The following is a 24,818-nucleotide window of genomic DNA, read 5'->3' on the forward strand; positions in this document are numbered from 1 at the left end:
CAACTCAAATGAATCAATTTCAACGTAATTAGGGATGAATCACTTTGACCACCCTACACTCTAGCTATCAGTTTAGATTTTGGTGGAACTGATCCTCCTCTCATGGATTCGACCCCTGAGGTCGGAAGGAGTTTGTTTTGATGTCTATATCTTCCCTTTCTTCACTCTTTTCAAAGGTTTGACTCAGTTGGATGTTGCACTAGTGATCAAAGACACTATTGTATCATATTTTGGCCAATATTAATAGATGAGTTGTAACTGTTTCTTTGGGATACATGTGGTATGGATGTTTAGCATTGTTTCTTCTTTTTTATCATTTGTATGAATGTTTTGTAAGCTCATAAACCATTTCATGTATGTTATATGGTAATTTTCGAGTTGATAGGCAAAATACATGTTTGTTCATGCTCTATTCTAGGAAAATTATCACAATTTGTCCATTTTTTCTTCAGTTTAGGAAGAATACATCTCATATGCTCTTCCTAACTCCTCATCAGTCTTAAAGCAATCTCACCAAATCACCTTTTAAGTGCTAAACCTTGTGCCTACCTTGCCCCTTTGGATGTCTGCAATCATATATCATTTGCCCTAACCTAGCCTCTTTGACCTAATACCTTCATCCATCAATAACCCCACCAAATCAAATCAAAAGAACCTCTGCACTTTATACCTAGCCTAAAACCCTAATCCATCGAGTTATCTTGGCTGTGATTCTTTGGAGAGAGCCCTTTCTGACTTGGTAGGACTAGCTACCAAGTCAAAAGGTTGGTTTGTGGCTACCTCAACTAGAATATTCCTCAACCTTGGAGATCAGGAGGAGTGATAATAGTGTGGTCATTTTATTATTGTAACTTCATTTTTATATTCTAAGTTTATTCAATGTTTTAAGTGTCACAATTATAATATCACATTTTAGTCATAGTAAACACAATAAAATAGAGGATAACTCTATTTTTGTAACAAACTATATAATGGAGTATTGGTGGGAATTTATAGATCAACTTGATCCTTGATCCTTTACAAATTAAAGAGGAATTGAATATTTGTAGAATAATATAAAGAGGGAGATAAAGCAAAAAAAGGTGCATGAGAAAGATAAGAAGTTTGAAGAATATGGCGAATATTTTAAAACTTATGCGTTCTAGACCACTACACTTAGTTTGAAGCTTCTTAGGAATTTTTTTAAATTAGATCCATTGTGCCCCTAAATATAAAACCATCACTACAACCCAAGACCTCCTTTTAATATAAATGTGAGAGAAGTGCTAATTGCATGTGGATACCAAAAACTCATCTCATCTAATTGCATATTTGAGAGAACAAAAATGCTAGCCAATAAGAAAGAAATGCATTCTAATATATCCTTTAAGCATGTATGCTAACTAACCAAACATGTATGCAATGAGTTTAATTAATTCAAATAATACTTTATGAGGAAAAAAAAGATTATTTATTATACGATGTAAAAAAAAGTAATACATGAAATACACATTACTCAAGGAACTATTTTTAGCTATAGACTCCAATCCTCTCCTTGAGAAAATTATTTAGTTCTTCCAATATATTGTCTACACTGTAATAGCATTTTCCCTTATGCAATAGCATTTGGAAAAAAAATGGGCAACATGAGTGTAAGGACATACAAGATATGTGAGAGGAAGTGATATTTTTTCATTCTCTTTACAAAAACTTTAAAAACATAATAGTAATAATAATAAGCTCTACAATGAATGGAGTAAAGTTGTATTTATAAGCAAATGCTAAGATAAGTTACAAAATGAACTGGTTCAAATCAGAATGCCTCATATTTAGGCATAGACTCCCATGGGATGCCGCATATTTAGGCATGGACTCCCATGTGCATCCATGTGTTTGACTTAACACAAACGCTAATTACTTTCCATTCCATTGATGAGAATTAGGGATGACTTGAATAGGCGTACATTTATGTATAAATCATATCAGTGCAAGTATCACATGGATTTCAAAATATTCTATCAAGCCATGCCACAGTTCGTTGGCTAATAAGGGAAAGACCATCTATGTGATGGTTAACATTAAGTTTAAAAATTGAGATGTGCAATGAGCCTATAATCCATGAATTGAATGAATTTACTTGGTTAATTTTAATTTATGATCTTTTAATAAAAATATAAAATTTGTGTGATAATATCTTTCATACCAAGTGCTATTTTGAGAATACCAGTTTTGATTTATTAATATAATTTTAACTCGTTAATTAGGTCTATTTTAAGTAGATGGGAAGAATGATTTTTACTACTTTTCTAATAATAAAATTGATTAAACAATAATAATAAACTTATTTTTTTATTTTTTTATAAATATAATTATCATATTGATATCTACCTAATCAATTTGATTTGTCCCATTAAACTGTAATAATTTGATTTATCTAATTAAACTCGTTAATCTATATTAAGTCCTTTTAAAAAATTTCACAAACCAACTTAAAAGATAAAACCATGCAAAATTAAGTTGGTATGAAGATACAACCATAACACGAGGCCAAATTAAAATGGAGTTGTCTTTAGTGCGATTTTTTGGAGATTCCGGTGACGAAATCCGTCGGAAAAAATTGAGGTTAAATCTTGATTTGTATTATTTAAAATGGTTTTTTAACTGCATATTTGGATTCAGCACCCTGAAAAATCCCTAGGACGCTTTGATTGTGCAGAGATTACCTATCGACCTTGCCATTTCAATAAATTGCTGCTGGATTCTAGAAAAATTTGACCGGAAAAACCCACAAAAAAAGCTTCCAAAAAATCTCACTAAAGACAACTGCAATTAAGATATTTTGACAATGTAATTTTGGTTCGTAAATCTTATTCTCGGAAACAACATAAGTTTTGACATCTTTCCAATGGCTCGCACATAGAAATGTTAGAATATGGCCAATGAAATTTTGGTAAATTCTATTTCAAGAAAAACCTTAGCTTTGACATCTTTCGGTAATTTCGGTACATTTTGTATTTTAGGAAAACCATTAGTCTTCACATCTTTCCAATGGCTGGCACATAGAATTGTTGGAATATATGTTTGATAGGCGTATCTATGTGTGTGTTTTATGTCATAAGGACATTGTTTCGCATTGGAGTGGACATGTAATTCCACGGCACGAAAATCTAGATTACTGATGTTAAAGTCGGTCGCAATAAAAAAACCCCTGAGGTCGACCTGTGATGATGGCAGCGCAGCATGGAAGTCGCGTCAAAAATCAGAAACAAGTTTACCCGTGTGGGGCTATAATATAGATACTCGTTACGGAGAAAAATTCTAAACAAAAGTTTATTTGTAATAGTAAATTTGTAATTGCATTTATTTGATTACTGATATACAAGTTAATGAATCATTTGAATTGGTGGTAATTTGTTGTATAAATCGTGGAGCCAGGTTCATTGCGTCAAGCGAATTGACAAATCAAATGGGAAGTTGGAAAAATATTTGGTTTCTTAGTACGTTTCTTGAATTTAATCGAGAAATAAAATGGAGGTGAACGAAATATTAGAATTTGTGGTAATCTGTTGTATAAAGCCTCCGTGTCAGGTTCAATCATGTTTGGTTCACCTAATCTTCTCTCTATATACGAATAACACTTGTATAAGCAAGCCATATGCGACGAGATAAACGGAATCACGGAGAATATAAATAGCATAGGTATCTCAGTTTGATGCCTGCATCTCTGAGAATAGAATAGCATAGGTATCTCCGTTTTTATAAGAATCCATCACTCTATATACAGAAGAGAGCAGGATAGCTTAGGTATCTCTCATTGAAACTCCATCTCTGAGAAAATAATAGCATAGGTATTTCTATTTGAAGTCTCCGTCACTCTATATACAGAAGAGAGCAAGATGGGTAACGTGCTGCTGCGAGGAGGAATCTGTCGTCGTCGTCGGATAAAGATCATGAAAGCCGACGGAACGGTGATGAAGCTGCGGAGTCCTCTCTGTGTGAAGGAAATACTCATCGATTATCCAAATCATGGGATTTTTGAGGCACCCGCTGGTCCTCCACTTGCGATCGGCAGTTTCACCCGACCTCTTCCAGAAAGGGCTGGGCTTGTAGCTGGTCATCTCTATTATCTCATCCCCCTCCCAATCCCACAAGATAAAGTCATGATCAATTACAATAACGATAGGAATAGGGGGCACTTTGCAAGACTTTTCTCTGATCACAGCATCCCAAGCGCCAGTGGTTCCAGGTTACAGCGAGAGTCTTGTGCAGACATCGTCAGAGATTCAATAAATCAAAAACCAGTTGATGGTTCGGTTAATAAGATTAATAGAGGCGGTGTCAGCATTATTTCCTCTTCCTACTCCACCGACGGATCGACCTTGCGGGTGAAGCTTCGACTTAGAAAAGAAGATCTCGCTTCATTTCTTACAGCCTTAATTGAAGGTGCAACATAGGAGTCTTCTTGGAAGGCGAGGCTGGATACTATCGTTGAACCACACTGCCCGTATGGAGATTTATAAACACTTTCAAGAGTAGAACTATATATTGTTTGTATAGATGTACAAGTTTTGCTTGTAAATTTGTTTACAAGCATTATGTCATATGTCGTTTCGTGGAAATTACAGTTCTCAATGTTCGTTCGGTTGTAATTTACAAGCATTATGTCATATGTCGTTTCATGGAAATTACAGTTCTCAATGTTCGTTCGGTTGTAATATCACGTTGTTACTTGGGTTCTGATTTTATTTGGTGCGCTGTGTACACATAGCGGATAAATAGTTTGGCTCCTCCTGTCAAAAAATTTCAACAAACATGTCAAACAATCTTTCCAACGTTTTTTTATGGCGCTGCTTCTTTTCAATTGGCTACATCAGTAATTACTTTATTGAAGCGTATGACTTCATAAGCTTTGAGTATCCTATTCAAGAAGTTAAGTAGCATTTGAGGCATGTGGTTATATAAGTTACTATTTTAATTTGTTTTTACTTCTTCTAATTCTGCAGCTATTTAAGGCACAAGTTTGAATTATAAAGTTCATATATTTGAGTTTTTTAAAAATAGAAGATGATGAATTTATTTATATTTAAAACTTGTTATGACATGCAAGAATAATTAATTATAGAGGTTAGGATAGTGAGGCTTGACGTGATGTTGTGGCTCGAACATCAAAGGTGCGATCGGCGGCGTATATCGGAGAGCAAGGCTCGGTCTGTGTGTTGGAGCTGCGAGAAGAGCAAGATCTGCTACAGAATTGAGCAGATAGTGGAGCGGATCTGCGTACTTCTGCGTACTGATGGCCTTGACCAGCGTGAGCGTGGTGAGTGGCCGCTGGTGGAATCGTGCAGAGGAGGTGCCTGCTGACCCAGCCACATGCCCGAACAGTTCGGGTCAGATCCGTCGCTCAGCTTAGATCGTGACCCGTAGGCCTTGCTGTTCGAGTGAATTTCAAAGGCCGTGTTTTTTTTAAAGTTTGGTGATTTGCGTGCGGGCTGTAATTGGATGCTGGAGAAGCCTGTTGTGCCTCACCACTTCCAGATTTCCAGATCTGGATCTGATAACGAACCAACCTCTATTGTTTGCAATTGTTGATAGTTATTTGAGTTGGTAGGAGTAGCTGCTGTGGCGTCTGTCGTGTACCTCTGCTCAGAGATCGCAGTGTTGTCGCCTGAAATCAGCCTGGTGTTGCTGTTGAGAGTCCCCTCCCCACGAATTTCGGCCAAATCGTTGCCAAGCCCTGCCCGTTCTCCGTGGGAGATTCATTTGATGACCTCTGATCTGATTTGAGCGTTTTTTTTGAAATCGTGATTGACCGGAGAAACTAGGTGGAGAAGACCGGCAGGAGGCCGAGGTTGCTGCAGTAACCGTGAAGATTCGCTCAGCGTGGTTTGGCTGTATCGAAATCTTTCAAAGGCAACCAACATTAACCAGAAGAATGGGTGGAAAATTGTGAGCTGGGCACACTCCTCGGCATTGTATGTTGGATCGCCGCAGGATCGTAGCCGGAACTGTCAGCCAGCGTGGAGGAAACCGAGCGGAAGGAGCCAGAGATCGCATGAAATCCGCGCGATCTGAGTGACTTCTGTGGAGACCGAGGAGGCCAGATCTGCGTGAAACTTGTTGCAAATAGCCCGAGAAAGGCCAAGATCGCAGGAGGCCTAAGAGTGGAATTCAGCCTCAAATCAATCCAGCGTGGTGATTGAAGCGTGGACGACAGGACTGAATCTATGTGATGGTTGTGTCGTTTTTTAATTATCGTTCTGTAAATTTTATTGTTTGAGTAATTTAGTAGTTGCAGGTTGCGGAGATCTGAAAACCAATTGGGTAAATTTTTCTTCTAACTTATTATATGCCACAATGAAAATGCGAAAGTTTTTGCTGATTTGAAATTATCTTCAGAAATTGCTAATTACATATATTAAAATTAGATATTGAGAACGTTTCAAGCTTGTGAGAGGTCGTTTTGTTGCTCGTTGCCAGAGCCGAGGGCACTAAGAGCTGCCCGGCACAGAAGCCACAGTCTACAAGGTTCTACAGTTGAAGAGCTGCCAAAGGGAGAAGTTTCCCGCCTATGTGGTAACGAGGTTGTTGGAGCTAGTTAGAAGACCATGTGGAGTCGAAAAAGAATCTTGAAGCGAGATAAGCTGGACTTTAATAACATGTCTATATTTTTAGATATTTTTTATTCTGATGATGATGATTTTCTCATGTGGGAATTTGGAAGCATTAGCATGGATAGTATATTCGAGTCACAAGAAATTTCAGAAAAACAATGTGGTTATGTTGATGACCACGAGAATCAAGAGGCACAATCTGTTGTGCAAGATCCCGAGATTGAAGACGCACGAGCTAATCTTCATGAAGGGTGTAAAGAGGAACAACATGTTGAATATCAATGGGACGAGCCACATGAAGCTGATTGCAAAGACGTGGAAAAAGAAGACAAAGATGGAGAGAATTTAAATTGTGATGATTTCATTAATATTTCTGTGTGTGCAGACGTTACATCAATGAATGATGAAGACATCATCGCTGACGTTCAGATGGTTGACACCGGAAATAATGAGAGGGAAAATTCTCCTATCCAGCCTGTCATAATCTTGAGAAGGGCGAGAATAAGAATTCAAGCTTTCCATCACTAGGGAAGAAATGAGGTGAAGATACATCACTACCTCATGGCGAGGAAAGTGAAGATGAAGCCTCGACTCAAGATGAACAAGCATGGACTCTCAAGCAAAAAGACCAAAATGAAAACCTCTGTTACCAAGTTTGTCATGTTTTAATTGTAAGCCTAGCTGAGACTAGACCAGCATGCATATGTTATTGTTCAGTACCCTTTCTCCATTAAGGGGAATGTTGGAAGTAATGGAAAAGCTAAACTTAGATTATTGTTATGATGATGGTAGGATTGAGACTCTAATCTTAGACCTCAAATCCTAATATCTAGGAAGTGGTTGAAACCATCCCACTAGTGTGAAAGCCTATATATTTGAGGCTCATCTGACTCAATGTAATAAGGTGTGTATGAGTGTTTGTACACTCTCCAGATATCTCACCTGGAGAGCCATTTAGTTAGTATATTCATTTTTTATCATGTTGTTCATTTCCTCAGTGTGTTACATTGCCTTGTTCTCCATTTGACAATTAAATGTTAAAATTATGTAGCTTTTTCTTTATGAAGAGCTACCTTCCTCAAAGCCACAAACATAATAGATAATTGTTCTAAGTCTTTTTCATAAACATGATCAATGAATCAATTCCCAAGAAAATCTAGGTGGAAGTGTTCCTCTGCAACTTCCACCCAAAGTCCATAAATGCTAGAGGCCTTGATATCTAACGAGTGTTGCTCAATCTATTAATCACAGATGGCATGCACCAAAGACCTTAAGTCCCTCAAGTTTGGGATAAACAAAGATAACATCAGTAAGACAAACCATAGAGTGAAACTGTATGTTGGGTGGCTTAAGATAGGTTCAAAGTTCACCAAACAAGATAGATAGATATTCAGGAAAGATAGATATTTAGGCAACATAAGGACAAAAGAAGTGGTTAAAATAAGCCATAAGAAAATCTATTGGGTAGGACAAAGATAAGAATAAAGTTTCGACCGGAAGCCATAGAGTCAGTTCAGAAGCAGTTGAGTTAAGTGCTCCTTATAATCCTCTTTCTCCTACCTTGGATCTTTCCTTTGCTTGGCCTATTGTCAAAGGTTCCCTGCACATTTTTCCTGCAATGTCCTCCTTTCCTACTTCTTCACCCTAGTTCTCACCTATTGTCGTTGCTTTCCGTACCCAATTTCGTGCTTGGGGCATTGTTGCCTCCTCCTTGCACTTTTCTTTTACCCTCCCAATGATATGGTAATCCTTTTGCTTCCTTCTTAACTTGTGTCACTCAAGGAAGTCCCTTGCCCACCCTAGATTCAACAATACCTTGCCCCATTTTCTCTTTTGTTGGATTTGTTAGCGATGAAGTTATTGAGGCGCAAGAAGGCTCGACTAAAAGGAGAGGGAATTTCACTACCGAAAGGAATTTATTTCTTTCCCTATATGCGCACCCTATTAACAAAGCAAACAATATTGTTTTAAATGGAGCACTCCTCATAAAGCTAAGACTAGAGCAAGAATAATAAAGAAACAATCTAAATATTTTTATATGGGAGACAACCAAAAAGGCAGTGAGTTGGAAACCAAAATTATTAATCTAAGGAATCAAATGATCCAGCTATGAATCCTAAGGGAGATTTAGATGGATAAAGATAAACCAGACAAGCTTGGGATATTGCTATTGATTTCGATTAACCCAACCCAAGCAGGTTTATACGACACGTGTTCCTAACTAACTAACCAGGGTGATCCATGATGAGAGTTCTAAGATTAACCTAATAACACTAGGAAATAGATTGATGATTTTGACTCGCTTATCCCAACCCATGTTAGCAATCCATCCTCTGACTCCCTTTTGACAAACCCTTGCAACCAACCCCAAATAACCCTATTGAACAAATGAACCAACTAAAATAACACAAAATTCACACACACATTGACACAAGTTATGACTCTTCAATTTATCACATAAATTTAATGATTACAATGAACCCAGTGAGGGGTATTTAACCTTTGTCAACTAGCGATTCGTTTAAAATAACTTTGACATGCAACAAAAACTAACTTCGAATTTACCCAAAATAAGACTTAACTTGACTTGACTCAACTTGACTCAATTAATTGACTCTCTAATTTTAGCCAACTGTTCATGGAGGAAAAATTATCTATCTTTAACACTACCCCTTAATTAAGACCGCTAAACTAAGGCATGACTCATGATAACTCAAACATGCCTGCTGGTCGAAGTCTCATCTAGGTTTAAAACACCCAAGTTTCCTCTATGAAATTCAAATACATAATTTTCTAATGGCTTAGTGAATATATCAGCGAATTGATCACTTGGTTTACAAGGCTTTAAGTAAACTTCTCCATTTCTAAAAAGTTCTCTAATGGAATGATATCTTGTATCAATATGGTTACTCTAATAATGAAACACACTATTCTTATATAGTGCAATAGGTGAGGTGTTGTGACAGTAGGTTGTCGTTGATCCTTGTTGTTTCTTCTTGAGTCCATCCAAAACTCTTCTTAACCATACTACTTGACATGTTGTTGATGTCGCTACTATATATTTTGCTTTTGCGGACGAAAGTGTCACAATAGGTCGCTTTTTAGATGCTCATGAAATCACACTTGAACAAAGATGGAACACATAACTAGAAGTGCTCTTCCTATCATCCAAACGGCCTGCAAAATCACTATATGGATATCCAATCAAACCCTTCTTCTTTGTGCTTGTATACATTATGCTACAATCTTTAATTCCTATTATGTATTTGAGAATTCTTTTTCTCGCTCTCCAATGTGAGACTTTTGGAGTCTCCATAAATCTATAAATCAAACTCACTCCTTGTATAATATCTAGTCTTTTAGTTGTGAGATACACAAGGCTTCCAACCAATATTTTGAATAGATTTGGATTGACATCCTATCCTTCATCATCCTTACTTAACTTTGTACCTATTGCAACTGCGGGTTTACAATTTTTTATCCTGAATATTTTTAGCAAATCTTTAGCATATTTATTTTGACAAATAAAAATTCATTTTTGATATTTCTCAACTTCTATTCCAAGAAAACATTTCATAAGGCCAAGATCTGTCATCTCAAATTTTTTCTTCATGGCTTCTTTAAATTCATCTAACTCAAGATCACAAATATAAATCATGTCATCCACATACAAGCAAATAATCAAAATGTGTCCATGCTCATTTACCTTTGTGTACAAGGTAGGCTCATTTTTTCTTTTGAAAAATCCATTCTTGATCATGTAGTTGTTAATTCTACTATACCAAGATCTTGGCGCTTGCTTGAGTCAATAGAGCGCTTTCTTCAACTTGTAAACTTTATATGCTTGTCCTTCAACTTCATAGTCTAGAGGCTGTTGCACATAGAATTATTCTTCTAGAATTTCATTCAAGAAGGTTGATTTCACATCCATTTGATACACTTTCTACTTGTTTTGAGCTGTTATGGATAAGAATCCTCTTACAATATCCAATCTAGCTACCAGAGAAAATGTTTCTCCAAAGTTTATTTCTCGATGGTGCGAGAATCCTTTTGCTACAACTCTTGTTTTAAATATGTCAATTTCACATTACTCATTTAACTTTGTCTTGTAGACCCATTTCACACCAATGATGTTTTTATCCTTTGGAAAATCAACCAAATCCCATGTATCATTCTTTTCATTAGCTTCAATCTCTCCATCCATGGCTTGCACCCAATTTTCATCTCTGATAGCTTCTTCAAACAAAGAAGTTTGGAAAGACAACAATGCAAACTTTGAACTAACATCCAAATCATCATAAATATCTTTTATACTTTTCATTTTTCTCTTACCATTTCTTGATTCATCAATTTACTGATTTCTAGGAGAATTATGATGTATTTATATGCTTGAATATCAATGATGTTAAGAAAATTTTGGAGTAACTATTGGCGTGACTCTATTTGGTGTCTTCTCCTATGATTCTTGTTGCTCCTTTTCTGCTGCATCCTCTTATTCCATCAAGGGTACTTGTGCATCAACTATTTTGTCTATAATTCCATCCCAGGACTCTTGTTCTTTGAACACAACATCTTTGCTAATTATGGTCTTCATGGTGATAGAGTTATAGAATTTGTATGCTTTTGATTGCTCACTATAACTAGTAAATATGAATTTTTCACTTTTATCATCCAACTTATCTTTTATCTCCTTAGGCACATGTGCATAAGATAGACATTCAAACACTCTAATATGAGATACACTATAATGAATACCTAACCATGCTTCTTTTGGTACTTTGTTCATCACACTCTTTGTAGGAGATTTGTTTATCACATAAATATCACATGCAACTTCTTCTACCCAATACTCATTAGACATGCTTCTTCCTTTCAGTGTTCTCCTTTCCATGTTCATAATTGTCCTCTTCTTTCTCTCTACTACACCATTCTATTGCGATGTGTATCTAGTTGTAAATTTCCTTCTAATTCCATGTTTTTTGCAGTAATTATGGAATTCCTTCGAGCCATATTCTCCACCACAATCTACCTAAATTCCTTGATTTGATGATTACTCTGGTTCTCTATTAAGGCTTTGAATTCTTTGAACTTTGAAAAAAATTTAGACTTCTACTTCAAGAAGTAAACCCTTCTAGACTATGAAGTCTCCGGTTTTCTTTTCACTACTGTTTGAAACTACTAATCTACACACGTGATGATCTGATGATCTCACAATGATGGAAACTCTTCCACCTCAACCAGCTGTAAATACTCCTCAACCAACGAGGAGTATTTAATCTACTCCACTTTCCGGTGCTTCGATCTCGTGGATTGAAACTCACACAGGTCGGCCTCCGGCTCGACCTCCACACCACAGCTTGGCAGCGGCTACACCGATCTCAACGGCCACTGTGAGCACGTACCTTCGGCCCCTTCGTTCCAGATCCACGCTTCCTTTGCAGCAGATCGCGTCTCCACACTCATCGCACCAGATTCTGATGTAATAAGATAGTACAGCAGCCAAAAGAAAACCATAGACTGAGAGAAAAAGTTCAAAACCCCTGCCGCACCAGAAGCAATTGAAACCCCGATAGAAAGCACCAGATTCGTGCTTCCTGTCATAACCATGGTGCCGCTCGCATAAACCCTTTTAACAACATCCAAGCTCTGAAGTGCAAAACCCTTGGCCTTCTCCATTAAAACCTCGGGTGAAAGCGCCAAATCGCTGAAGATGCCTTCTACTTCTGTATAAATTGCTCCAAAATCCCTGTTATGTGCCCTGACCCGGATGTTCTGGAGCTTCTGCGTGATGGGATGAGGCGGTATCGCCAGCGCCGAAGTGGTTGAAGTCTCGTTGGGCTTGGATTTGATCACAAAATGCTTGAAAGACTGCACCAATTCAGTCATATTGTATTGCTGAGCAATCGAATCGACCTGCTGTGAAATCGTCTCGTAAAATTTAACCGTATAAGTGATCTAGCAGCAGAAGATTCGCCAACGATCTCCATGGTTCACGCAGCACACCAGCAGATCCGACCCCCATGCAGCACATCGAGCTGTCTTGCTAGAGATTCAGTCAAACTCCACGTGGACAACGCTGTCACACGTGCGATGCCTCTCTTCTGACTGAGTTTGAGCAGACAATCTCGCACCAATCATCGGGATCTATTCCCTCAAATATCTGAGGAAATTAAACATAGCAGATAAAATAACAGATACGATCCCCTCCACGATCCATCATAAAGCGGATTGCCTCCCTCGGCGCCCAGATTTAAACCAGAAAAATCATCGCACACCTCCAGTAGCAACACTGCAATAGGCGGTTAACTCCACTGCTGGTAACTCCATTGTATTGAAACACTCCATGACTAGGAACAATGCAACAATGTGTGGCAACTGCATAAACAACGAAACAATTCCATTGCTTCACTGCAACAATTGATCCAACTTACGCCACCAAAATAGGAGTCTGATCGCCACACCACACTTCTACTGTGCTCCCAACTGAGTTATCCACACTTTTCACCACCATTCATATAACCAAACATTGCCACACAGAAAGTCTGATCGAGGTTCGAACGTGCTGGGCAGATCACCACAAAGTCTGACCACTCTCCAAGATGAGCTATCCACGCTTTTCACCAGTGTTCATAGGATTGAACATAGGCCACTATGCATCTTCACGCAGCATGATGCGCACATTAACCAGCACAACCGGCCACTCTCCAGTGCAAAGTCGGTGTATTTCTAACTGTCCTCCCCGAATTTAAGACTGATTCGGGCGACGAACACCCCCAGCCATTAACACGGGCCATGAAATCCTCCAAACGCGCCGAAGTGTCCCCTTTAAATCTATGATGTTGTCCCACGCTGAGAGAAATTGTTATAAGGGAGAAGCGAACAACACATTTTTCTCTCAAGGAACGATGCTTCTTTGTGCCTCCTCATGCACCTTCTTTGCACCACTCTGTCGGCCTCCTTTGATTAACAGCACGCCAGTCCAATCAATGGCTGCCTCCACGATTTTTGCAATAAAACCCACGTCGGCGATCCTCCAAGGTAGACCTCCACGACGCGACCTCCGTGCAGATCTCAGCGCTGCTACCCACGGCCTTCACATGACAATCCGCAGCGATACCAAGAGGCTCTCAGCCATTTGTCAGAGAACAGGGACGAAATCCGGATCAAGCAGAAGACGGAAATCAAGAACTCTGATCGAACTTAAAAAAAAAGGCCACCGCCACACCTCCTCACAGATGGCACGGCGACTCCACGCCTCACAGCCTCCGTGTAAGTCCGGCCTCCTCGGCCTCCCACGGGCTCTTTGTATCCCAAGATGGCCTCCTCGCCAAAACCTTGAGTTGATCAAATGACCCAATCACACTTCAGATCAAGGGCACTCCATTAAAGAGGGACAGGTTTCAATGAGCCTGAAAGCAAGAGAAATCAGTCAACCTTTCTGCCAAGAAGCAGCGGGCTTCCTCTCTCTTCTCAGGGGACTGCGAAGTCCCACTCCAAAGCCTGTATATTACCAAGATAAAATTGCAGACTTGACAATCCACTGAAACTGGGCAACGGCCCTGACAACAAATTCCTATCCATGCTAATCGAATTCAGGGCGCTCAGCTTGTTAAGATCCGCAGGCAGTGTCCCTTTCAAATTCATCGCCTGAATGTTGATAAGCCCGTCGCCATTCTTGTCGAAGGTCGAGAAAACCCTCCTCAGTTCGTTTCTACCCACGGCTTTCTCCGACACCCCCTCGGCTTGCTGTCTCGATATCCGCTGAAAAATTTCACAAAGAATTCTTTGATTCCTTCGATTGAATCTGGATCCGCTGCTACTCACCCACAGGATTACGCGGGTTCTCACACAGCCACACATCCAGGGATGTGTATCCGAGATCTCCCGCAATCACATCAGATTCATTGAAGTCTAGCATCAAGTTTTTTCTTTTTCCCAGCGGAAAAAAAATGCTTATGTTTTCCTACGGACCTTAGGCCACTCCAAGCAGCTCCTTCTTCAGCGATCAAACTTTGGCAGTCTACCGCCCCATCATTCGACTCGAGTCTCGAGTCATTTCAACCGGAAACAAATTCTCTCCTCCTGCAGCTCGTATCTATTCCACTATACTGCCACAGATCACCTCCGCTTCTCTGCACTTCCATGATCGGCTCCCGCAGAGATCAGACGAGGGCAACGGAGACTGCGGGATCCGTTCGTGGAGCTGTTGCATCCTCCTACGAGATGCATCACTCAACCTGTGTAGATGGCTCATCAAGACAACCGAGATTTGACAACAACACGATGCTCCCATCAGCCACACCAGGTGTTTTCTCCAACTCGGGGCATCTCTCCTTCTACATGGCAGGACTAAAAAATGGACAAACAAATCTTAAATCCTATGCCCAGGAAGGGCCAAGCCCAGGAGGGGCCAGGCCCTCACGGGCTCTGATACCAAGATAAAATTGCAGTCACTCAAAATATATTCTATTAATTGTTGAATGAGGAAATTACACACATATTTATACAATCAATAGTCTTAAGATAGGAATGCTATCTTAGACGTACAGTAGTGTGGTTGAGAGATTCTCTCAACCACACACTAAACTAGGAGAAACTATATTCTAGCTTATTCCTATTATGTAGGAACAAACTCCTCAATTAGAAAATTACAACCATAGACAAGTAGGAATTAATTATTTCCAACTTAATCATCAATGACAATAAGGAAGTAGCAACTTCCACCAATCGGTTGTGTCCTCATAGGTCCACACAAGTCTGTATGAACCAGCTCTAGTGGCTACTTTTCTCTTTGTGCCAATCCTTTCGGAAAACTCTCATAGTGTTTCTTTCTGAAGATGCAACACTCACAAGTACTAGAGAAATGAAAGTGTCCAAACCAAAAGTGCCATAATCAGTACTTATTAGACCATGCAATTGTAAAAGAATTGACCTAATCACTGTAATTCATAATTAGAGGAAAAAGATCTTTCCTCGTCATCTACACCTTTGCTACCACCTGCTTGCTTGGGGGCTTGTCATATATAATACACTCTTGTCCTTGAAAATAACTTTGTATCCCTTTTGCATCAATTGACCGCACTTATCAAATTATGCTTGAGACCAGAGACATAATATACCTGTGATATTGTCTTTGGCTCCCCTTTCTTGGTCATAATGTTGACCACTCCTTTTCCATCTATATCCAAATTCTTTTCAGTCCCTAACTTTATCTCTATCTTCATAGATTGATCCAAATTTGCAACCAAATTCTTATTGTGTATCATGTAGTTAATGAAACCAATGTCTAATAGCCACACATTATCAAAAGGTTCATGCATGGTATGGAAAGTTAGGAACATGGATTTAGTATTCTTTGTAGGTACATTATCTCTTTGTTTTCCTTGATCAACTATCGTCTTCCTATCACAAGAATAGTGACCAAATTTATTGGAATAATAATATCTCACCTTTGATTTATCAACTTTTTACTGTTGTCGATGCTTTTGTTATTTCTTCCACTTTCTTGTTCTGGATCTTCTCTATCTCTCTGACCACCATGTCTTCTGCTTCGTCCTCTACCTCTCGATCTACCTCTACCTCGACGTTTGTCTCTTCAAATAGAAACTTAACATTTAAAAGCAGTTTCCAAGGTGGAACCCTTATTTCTGTCTATCCTTGCCTCATGGGATAGAAGTGATCTCATCAACTCATCAACTGTCAGCATTTCCAAATTGTTGGCTTCTTTTATGAATGCTACCACAATGTCAAAATTTGTAGGCAAAGATACGAGGACCTTCTCAACCACCTTTTGATCTTTTATGTCATCACCATAAATTTTTAATTGTTTTACAACAATCAAGACTTGATTCATGAATGAATCAATGTCCTATGTTTCCTTCATCTGCAAACTTTCAAAATCTCTTCTAGTATTCTCCAACTTAACAAAATTGATTTTTGTCATACCTTTATAGCTTTTCGCCAAAGCCTCCCATGTTTTCTTTGTTGAAGATGTGATCATAATTTTCTAGAACACCGATTTGTCCACTCCTTGTTAGATAAGCTACAATGCTTTTGCATTCTCTTTGTCTTTCTTCCATTGTCCCCTCTCTACATTACTGAGGAAAAATTCTTCTGCCTTATTCTTAAGTTCTGGAAATCCATTCATGGCATAGTCCCAAACATCATTAGTCTTTAGCATGGTCTTCATCTTAATGTCCCACACATAATAATATTTCCATGTAAATGGTGGAAACTATGACTGGAAACTAAATAAAACCATCTTAAAAAAATCCTCAACAAATAATAATAAGGACCTTTTAAAACTTCTTATCAATACTATTGGAAAGAATTTATAACATATCCAATTTAATTTTTTAAGAACCCTTTTTTAAAAACCTCTTAAAAAATAAATTTAATGAACCCTTGATATTGTTTTATTAAAATAGGCTTTTCATAAACACACTCGTTCATAAATCTTTCATAAACAACTTTTCAAAAGGAATGGTAACCTATTGTTTTTGAAAAAACTTTAATATAATAATGACAAAAAACTTACCCACGTGACTTTTTAATACTTTCAAAACCTAAAAACCTTCAAACGTATGCATGAACTTTGGAATTCATACGCCACCTTTTTGCTCACGCGATCAACGCAGGTTTCGATAGGGGTGGAGTTGCGTTGGGCCACCTAAATTTTCAAAATCTTGTTTGCGTAAATTAGTGCACCATTCGACAGAGGGAACATGCGATGGTAGCACCTTAACTATGCGATAATTTTGCAATATGAATTTAAAAATAAAATTGTTGCCCTTTTCACTTGGCCCATTTTTTATGGGCTCTACTAGCTCCATGAAACTTGTTTTCCTTCTTCGGCTCTAATACCAATTTGTTGGAAAGGAAAACGAGGTAATGCGAAAAATAACACAAAATTCACACACCCAATGGCATGAGTTGCAACTCTTCAATTGATCAAACAAACTTGATAATTACAATGAACCCGGTGAGGGGTATTTAACCTTTCTCAACTAGTGACTCACTTAAAATAACTTTGACATGAAACCACAGACTAAATTCGACTTTACCAAAAATAAGACTTAACTTGAATTGACTCAACTTGACTCAGTTAACTGACTCTCTAATTTTATTCAAGTCTTCGTGCGCAAGTAATTAGCTATCTTTAAGATGGATAGGATGTCTTTCTTGGACTTCTCCGCTGGTACATGGGGGAGAACTCATCAGACGTGGGGGTGAAAAGGCTATCCCTGGAAATTCTAAAGGAGGTTCTTACCATAAAAAGGGTACAGGTCCTGGTTCAATTGCGTAATCCACAGCTTAATCAATAGAATCAACTGGAACATATGCCTATATATCCCACCCCGCCCTTTGACTATCGATATTCATATCAATCTGGGTCTTTGTCTCAATATCGATCTATACTTAACACACTATCGCTACGTCATCATTATTGCTACATCGCAGGTGCACTTTTCTTGGATTTAATATACCATAGTAAAGCCCTACCCTGTAGAGTCAAGTAGAACTATACCAATATCTTGGCATCGTTGGTCCTCCATGAATTTTAGATCACATTGCAAAGGAACAAGTTTTTTTCTACATCCTCCTCACCTCAGTCATGAAATAGAGGTAGATGTAGGGATGACTTGCTTGGCTGTGTCACCAACATATTATGGTGACCCTGAACCAAAACGAGCCCTTAGGGTCATGGTTATTGTAATATTATTTTTTTTCCAACCGAAACACTCACCAAACTAAATGTGTTTTGACTTGAAATCATTGATTGGCGCTAAGTTTTTTGTCGTATAATTACATATATAATGCTAACTGAGATATATTCTGAAATTGATTAAGATATGGCTTACCTAGTTCAGACTAGGCTAAAACTTTAGATGGTAAGGAATACGGAAAAACCTCGTCTGGGTGCTACAAAAGTTCAATATTTTCAATAGAAAGACTAATCCATCACTTAAGGATTCGTTTTATAAGACCTTCCTGGTCCTAAATTTCATATTGGTTGTAAAGGAGGGGGACTAGCCTACTGTAGCTAACATCTAATAAATATAGAGGTCATCGTTCCTATTTTGTAATCTACACTCAACTCCCACCCGATCCCTTTCGGCCTGAACCCCATGGAAACTAGAATAGTGAGATAAAGAAGTCGAAATAATAATCGAGTTTGAGACATATTGAGACTATCTGCCCTAAACAAGGAGATTCCTTAACCACATGTGCCCTTTAACTCCATGCCGGTAGATGTGATCCACGATTCGACACACTCAATGCCAATTTCAGTATTTCTCTACCTGAACCTATAGTGGTACAAAACCTTGGGAAATATTCTTACCTCAATTGGATCACATGACGATCAATGCATTACTTAAGATCACGCATTGTAATCTTGTGTTAATGATTTTTGCAAATGGATCAACTTCTCAAAAGTAGGTGGTGCAATCGTAAGATAAGAATAACTAAATGATACCCCCTAAAATCCATTGTGACCTCCTTACTGGAAGGGTCGAACTCATCCTAATGAGGATAATTCTTATCCCAAATGCACATAAGCATATAAATGAGAGTGACTACTGAACATGCCTAGCCTATGAATAATTTCAAATTAGCACCGTCCTTAACAAAATGAACGTCAACTAATAGCCATCTTAGGTACGCCTCTAAAGGATAAGCGCCAAATGCAATATCCACCAATGAAGCAGTGGTAATGGGACATTGCCTCTAGTCAAATTTCATTGAAATAAAATGCCAACCAAGACCTGTATTTACCCTAGGCCTAAAAAATAGAAATGAATTAGGGAAGGCATTGAATTATTAAAACCTAGTACAAATATTGGTCTTTCAGAATTGACCTAAAGATGTTATAATAATTATTCCTTAGTTAAAGTGTTTTCACTACTTTTCTCCCTACCTCCCCTTGAACTTTAGGTAAGTGTTCTAAGGACAAACACGAACAATCTATGTTGGAAAGGTTATAGAATCTGTCAATTTGGCATAATGTAACTAATTTCCCTTTATCTTCTAGCTTTGAATGAAATTTTATTTACTAATTTTTATCTTCAATGATTTTTTATGTCACATTCTTCTTGAATTTATGCCTTACGACATTTCCTTTGCAATATATAGTGCACTTGCCAGTTAATTTCCTTTTATATGAGTAATATGAGCTCACAAAATCCAATGCGGTTTTAGACTTAACTCTATACCAACTCTATTTAGGTCATGTCCTTTTCAATAGTAGTCATAATCCTATACACGAACTACAGATCATCCCACTATGTCTAACGTTTATCCATAAAAGATTCATTTTTACTCATTTCCTAATTTTTATCTTTATTTCATTGTTTTTAATTTTGTTACTTTCATTTAACTAGATATATTTTGATGACACTGCTTTGAAGTGCGATTTTTTTCTATGAGAAGGCTCTACCTAAGAAATCCTATCCCATTATTATGCATGTTATTTATTATTTCTTTTGATTTTTAACATGTGGTATTATATCTAGCTTGTGGAATTTTTCACAAGAATACCCATGAAAAGAGGGACTTGGAGTGACCACATATTATCACAAGATGATTGTGAAAACCATTTTTTTTAAATCATGGGATAATGAGTAAGGTGTTTTTGTTGCTATGACAAACACCCTCCAAAATTTTGCATACACTCAGTTTTTGGAGCCTACGATACATCTTGCGATCGGTCATTTTGTAGTCACTTCTTGGTCAGTGGATGCTTTTGAGCTCCCTTCTTGGATCAATAGTGTCGAAGTCACTTGCGCACACATGCTCAATCCATAACAAGTGCATGAGCGCATTATTTTACAGAAGCTTGAACAAGCATAACATGGTCCATGAAGACTGTGCCTGTGCGATGTCCAATCCATGTTGACAGTCAGTGCACATTAACAATGACAATTTCTCACATTCTAGTTGTGTTTGTACTTCCATTTCAGTGAGTTTTGCAAAGCGCCATTTCCACACACCTTTGTTTTTGCAAGTGTCGTTTTCATGTTTTCGGTTGTTGCTTCCACTTTGTTTCACTTTAGTTAGTGTTGTTTTCATGTTGGCTTTCCTCTGGCATGTGTTACTTTCACTGTCATTCACATATCACAAGAGTCATTTGCACTTTAGAAATCATTGCCCCTTCGCATGTTAAGTGTCACATAATGTACATTAGCTTATTTTGGTGGTTTCAAGAGGTTATCTTTGTGAAAATGAGTTGATCTTACCATGAAGACATATGTCTCACTCATTTCCAAATTTTTAAACACTGTCGCAAAAGTATCATCATGGTCGTCACAAAGTGTACTTTTAGTGTCACACTTGTTGTAAATTCATTGCAAAGTTATCAAATTGAGGGAAATATGTTGTTAACATGTTTCAAATGATCTATGTTGTTGTATCGTCAAAGTCTTTCAAGTGTGTGATTGCAATCAAGTCATATCATTATTAACATTAGTCTCTTAGGTACAACACAACCAATATTTGGAAATTCCCAGTGACCGAGCCCCATCTAGCCTTCCTCAACTATGTATTGCATAGTTCCAACCCTCAAGATGCATATCTGCCCCTTGATACTGCGCAATGAGTAGTTCCTACTTCCCAAGACTATGCACTGCCCATTTCCAGTGCTCAAGCCCGACCCTTGGCTCCTAGAATTGCGTAATCCAGGCCTACAACATGGCCCCAACTATGCATTGTGCAATCGCTGAGCTCAAGTTCAAACCTTGAGATCTTGAACTGTGTAAGCACCAAACCTGCTTTGCCTCCCAGAACTGTGCAGTTGTCTGAAACAGTGCAAAATCCCTTCAAATTGGCTCATTGACTCCAAAAATTGTGCAGTTTCTCTCTCTTGCCAGTCAGTACTGTGCATTGAGCAGTCTCAAGGCTCAAGCCTCAGCCCTCAGCTCTTGAACTGCACAATTGCGTAATCACTTAAGCTCCTTTTTCCTCCAAAACTGCGCAATAGACAACAAGTTCCTAAAACCATGTGTTATGACTGAGTGCTTCCCATAATGGGATCTCATGCTGTCAATAATACTTAAACACGCTTTCGTAAACCATCACTTTGTGATTTCAAAGCCTAGGGATGCTAAGGTCTCATGAGCTACACATCAATCTCGTTGTTGCTAGACGTTGTGAGCATGGGCCAAACATTATAAAAACTTGAGAAATCTTTTGCAAAATGCAACCCCTAAATAAACATTAACTTAAATATTTTCAATGGCTCGCACATAAAAATGTTAAAATATATGTACGTATATGTGTATATTTATATTGGGAAGATGCAATTTTGGTACATTTTATTTTACGAAAAAGTAGTTCGCAATAAAAAAAAAAGTTTCATGAGGACGACCATTGGGTCAAACTAATTGACAAATCAAATGGAAAGTTGAAATATATTTGAATTCTTACTAAGTTTCCTGAATTTAATTGAGAAATAAAATGGAGGTGAACGAAACATTGGAATCTGTGCTAATATGTTGTAAATCACAAGCCTCCCTGTCAGGTTCATTCATCTTTGGTTCACCCACGCTCCTCTCTATATACGAATAACACTTGTATAAGCAAGCCATATACAACGAGCCAAAAGGAATCACGGAAAATTGTTGAAAATATAATTTCAACTGCGATCGCCGATATCGCATCGGCAAAATGAAGTGAAGGAATTATAAAGGAGCCTTTGTGTTTGCGATAAGCGATCGCCGATATCGCATCGGCAAAGTCAAAGTGAAGAAATATAAAGAAGCTTTTGTGTTTCCGACGAGCGATCGCCGATATCGCATCGGCAAAGTTGAAGTGAAGGAGTCATAAGGAAGCTCTTGTGTTTGCGATGAGCGATCGCCGATATCGCATCGACACTTGGCTATCGGCAATATCATAGGGTCGGGGTTTTTAACATGAGTAAAGTTGCGATGCGATGGAGTGGACCCGATGGCTTCCCAAAACCAAATTGCATAATGTTTGAAATTCACCCGACGGCAAATATTAAATGTTGCGTGGAGTAAAGCTAAGTTTTGGTTGACCATACGTCTTAATGAAATGTCATAGTGGTAGGTAGAATATTAAAGTTTTACATAGAGTTCGTAAGTTTTTTTTATGAGAAGGTATGGGCGTATGTACTTATCACATAAATTCTGTATGGGATAGGTGTATGTAATTTATTACTGTGTTGACTTGTGTTTTTATGGATGGCACACGGGAAGTGAATGTTATGTGTTCGCAGCAGCGAAAAGAAGAACCAGAGGATGTAAGCACAGCAGTGCAAAAATATATTTTGAAAATTTTGTGAGGCATTGAAAAACAGAGGTGAAGGAAAACCATGTGTGGTTTTGCAAGTGCATAAAGATAATTGTGGAGCGAGTTTTTGTAACTCTGTAAGTTTTGTTCTTACAGCAGCATGTAAAAGTTTTTCACACCAGTGAATGTAAATTTTGTTTTACAGCAGTAAGCTCATGTAAACCTTTGTTACAGCAGTAAGTTATTTTTCACAGCAGTGAATACAAAAGGGATTCTACAGTGGTAAATCTTTGTATCAATTTTTAATGAATAGAAAGTTTTATGGTGGTGAATTACTCTGTTTTCTTCATGAATTTTTTTTTAAGTCTTCTGTGCACAAAAGATCCTGGAGTAAAAAAAACAGAGCATTGCCTCTGTGTATTTGTTTGGTTTTTGGTTTTTGGTATTTTCCCATTTAAAGAAAAATACCCAACAGTGGTATCAGAGCAGGCTTAGGCTCTTGAAGGTGTTCAAGAAGCTGAAGGGAGAAGGTTGTTGCTGCAGCAAAACTTCTCAGGCAGACAGAAGACTCAGACATCAAAGGATTCAGGTATTTCAAAAGTTTTTTTTGTGTTGCTGAAGAAACAGTCAGTTGTTTTTTAAATACACAGTCAAGGAATGGCCAGCACAAGCACTGGTATGGGTTTGTTTAACACCCAGCTCCCACAGTTCAATGGGAAGAACTATGACTATTGGTCAATAACTATGACAGCGCTGCTTGCTTCCCAAGATTTATGGGAAATAGTTGAAGAAGGTTTTGAAGAACCAGCAGATGAAACCGAGTTCAATGCATTAACTCAGGGAGAGAAGGATCTGCTGAAGAACAATAGGAAGAAGGATTCAAAAGCCCGTGTGTTGTTGTATCTAGCAGTAGACCAGAGTATGTTTCCAAGGTTAGCAGCAGCTAAGACAGCCAATGAAGCATGGCAAACCCTTAAGACAGCCTATCAAGGCATGGAGAGAGTGAAGACAGCAAAACTACAATTGCTGAGAAAGGATTTTGAGAACTTGAACATGAAAGAGTCAGATAATATTGACTCATTCTTCACTCATGTGATTGGTGTAATCACACAAATGAGAACTCATGGAGAAACCATTGAAGACAGAAGAATTGTGGAGAAAATATTGAGGGTCTTACCCTCAAGGTTTGATGCCATAGTCACCACCATTGAAGAGACAAAGGATCTCTCAAGCTATTCAGTTGATGAGCTACATGCATCACTGATAACACATGAGCAGAGGTTGAGTAGGAATGAAAACTCATCTCTAGAGCAAGCCTTCAAGACCCAGATGTCCTTTGGAAGAGGAAGAGGTCAAGGTAGAGGAAACAAGAGAGGAAGAGGCAGAAGCCAGAACAGAGGAGGGAGGAACAGCCCATCAAATGCACAAGGAAGATGCAGCAATCCAAATCAGAACCAAGGCCAAGGCAGCAGCCAACAAGGAGGACAACATCATGCTCAAGGACAAAGGTATGATAAATCTAATGTTCAATGCTATTATTGCAAAAAGTATGGACATTATGCAAGTGATTGTAGAAAGAAATAGCATGATATGAACACTAGACAAAATGCAAATGTTACAAGAGAAAACAGCAGTCAAGACAATGTCCTGTTAGCTTGTAACATGGCTGAAACACATAGTGAGGACATATGGTTTTTAGACTCAGGTTGCAGCAACCATATGACCGGAAACATTGCCTTCTTTTCTGCCCTAGATAAAAATGTGAAATCAGAAGTCACACTAGGAACTGATAGTAAAGTGTCTGTTATGGGAAAAGGAGAAATAAAAATACTTTCAAAACAAGGAGAAAGGAAAACCATAGCAGATGTATACTATGTTCCCGGAATGAGATGTAATCTCTTGAGTATTGGACAGCTTGTCCATAAGGGGTACAATGTTTTCTTTAAAAATGATGTGTGCACCATCATGGATATACCACCC

General features: G+C 38.3%; 1 protein-coding gene across 1 annotated transcript; it reads left to right on the forward strand.

Moving 5' to 3' along the window:
* The first annotated feature begins 4,212 nt into the window (after nucleotides 1-4,212).
* On the forward strand, nucleotides 4,213-7,280 carry LOC149163320 (uncharacterized). The gene is made up of 2 exons (XM_089430710.1): nucleotides 4,213-4,526; nucleotides 4,748-7,280. Exon 2 carries the CDS (start codon nucleotides 6,585-6,587, stop codon nucleotides 7,116-7,118), a length of 534 nt encoding a protein of 177 aa, XP_089286836.1. The 5' UTR covers nucleotides 4,213-4,526; nucleotides 4,748-6,584; the 3' UTR covers nucleotides 7,119-7,280.
* The last annotated feature ends 17,538 nt before the right edge of the window (nucleotides 7,281-24,818 follow it).

The sequence above is a fragment of the Pinus tabuliformis genome, chromosome 5_1 (assembly GCF_031772625.1).
Source record: "Pinus tabuliformis cultivar Carrire ecotype Pingquan chromosome 5_1, CPIR1, whole genome shotgun sequence".
In the NCBI taxonomy this organism is placed as follows: Eukaryota; Viridiplantae; Streptophyta; class Pinopsida; order Pinales; family Pinaceae; genus Pinus; species Pinus tabuliformis.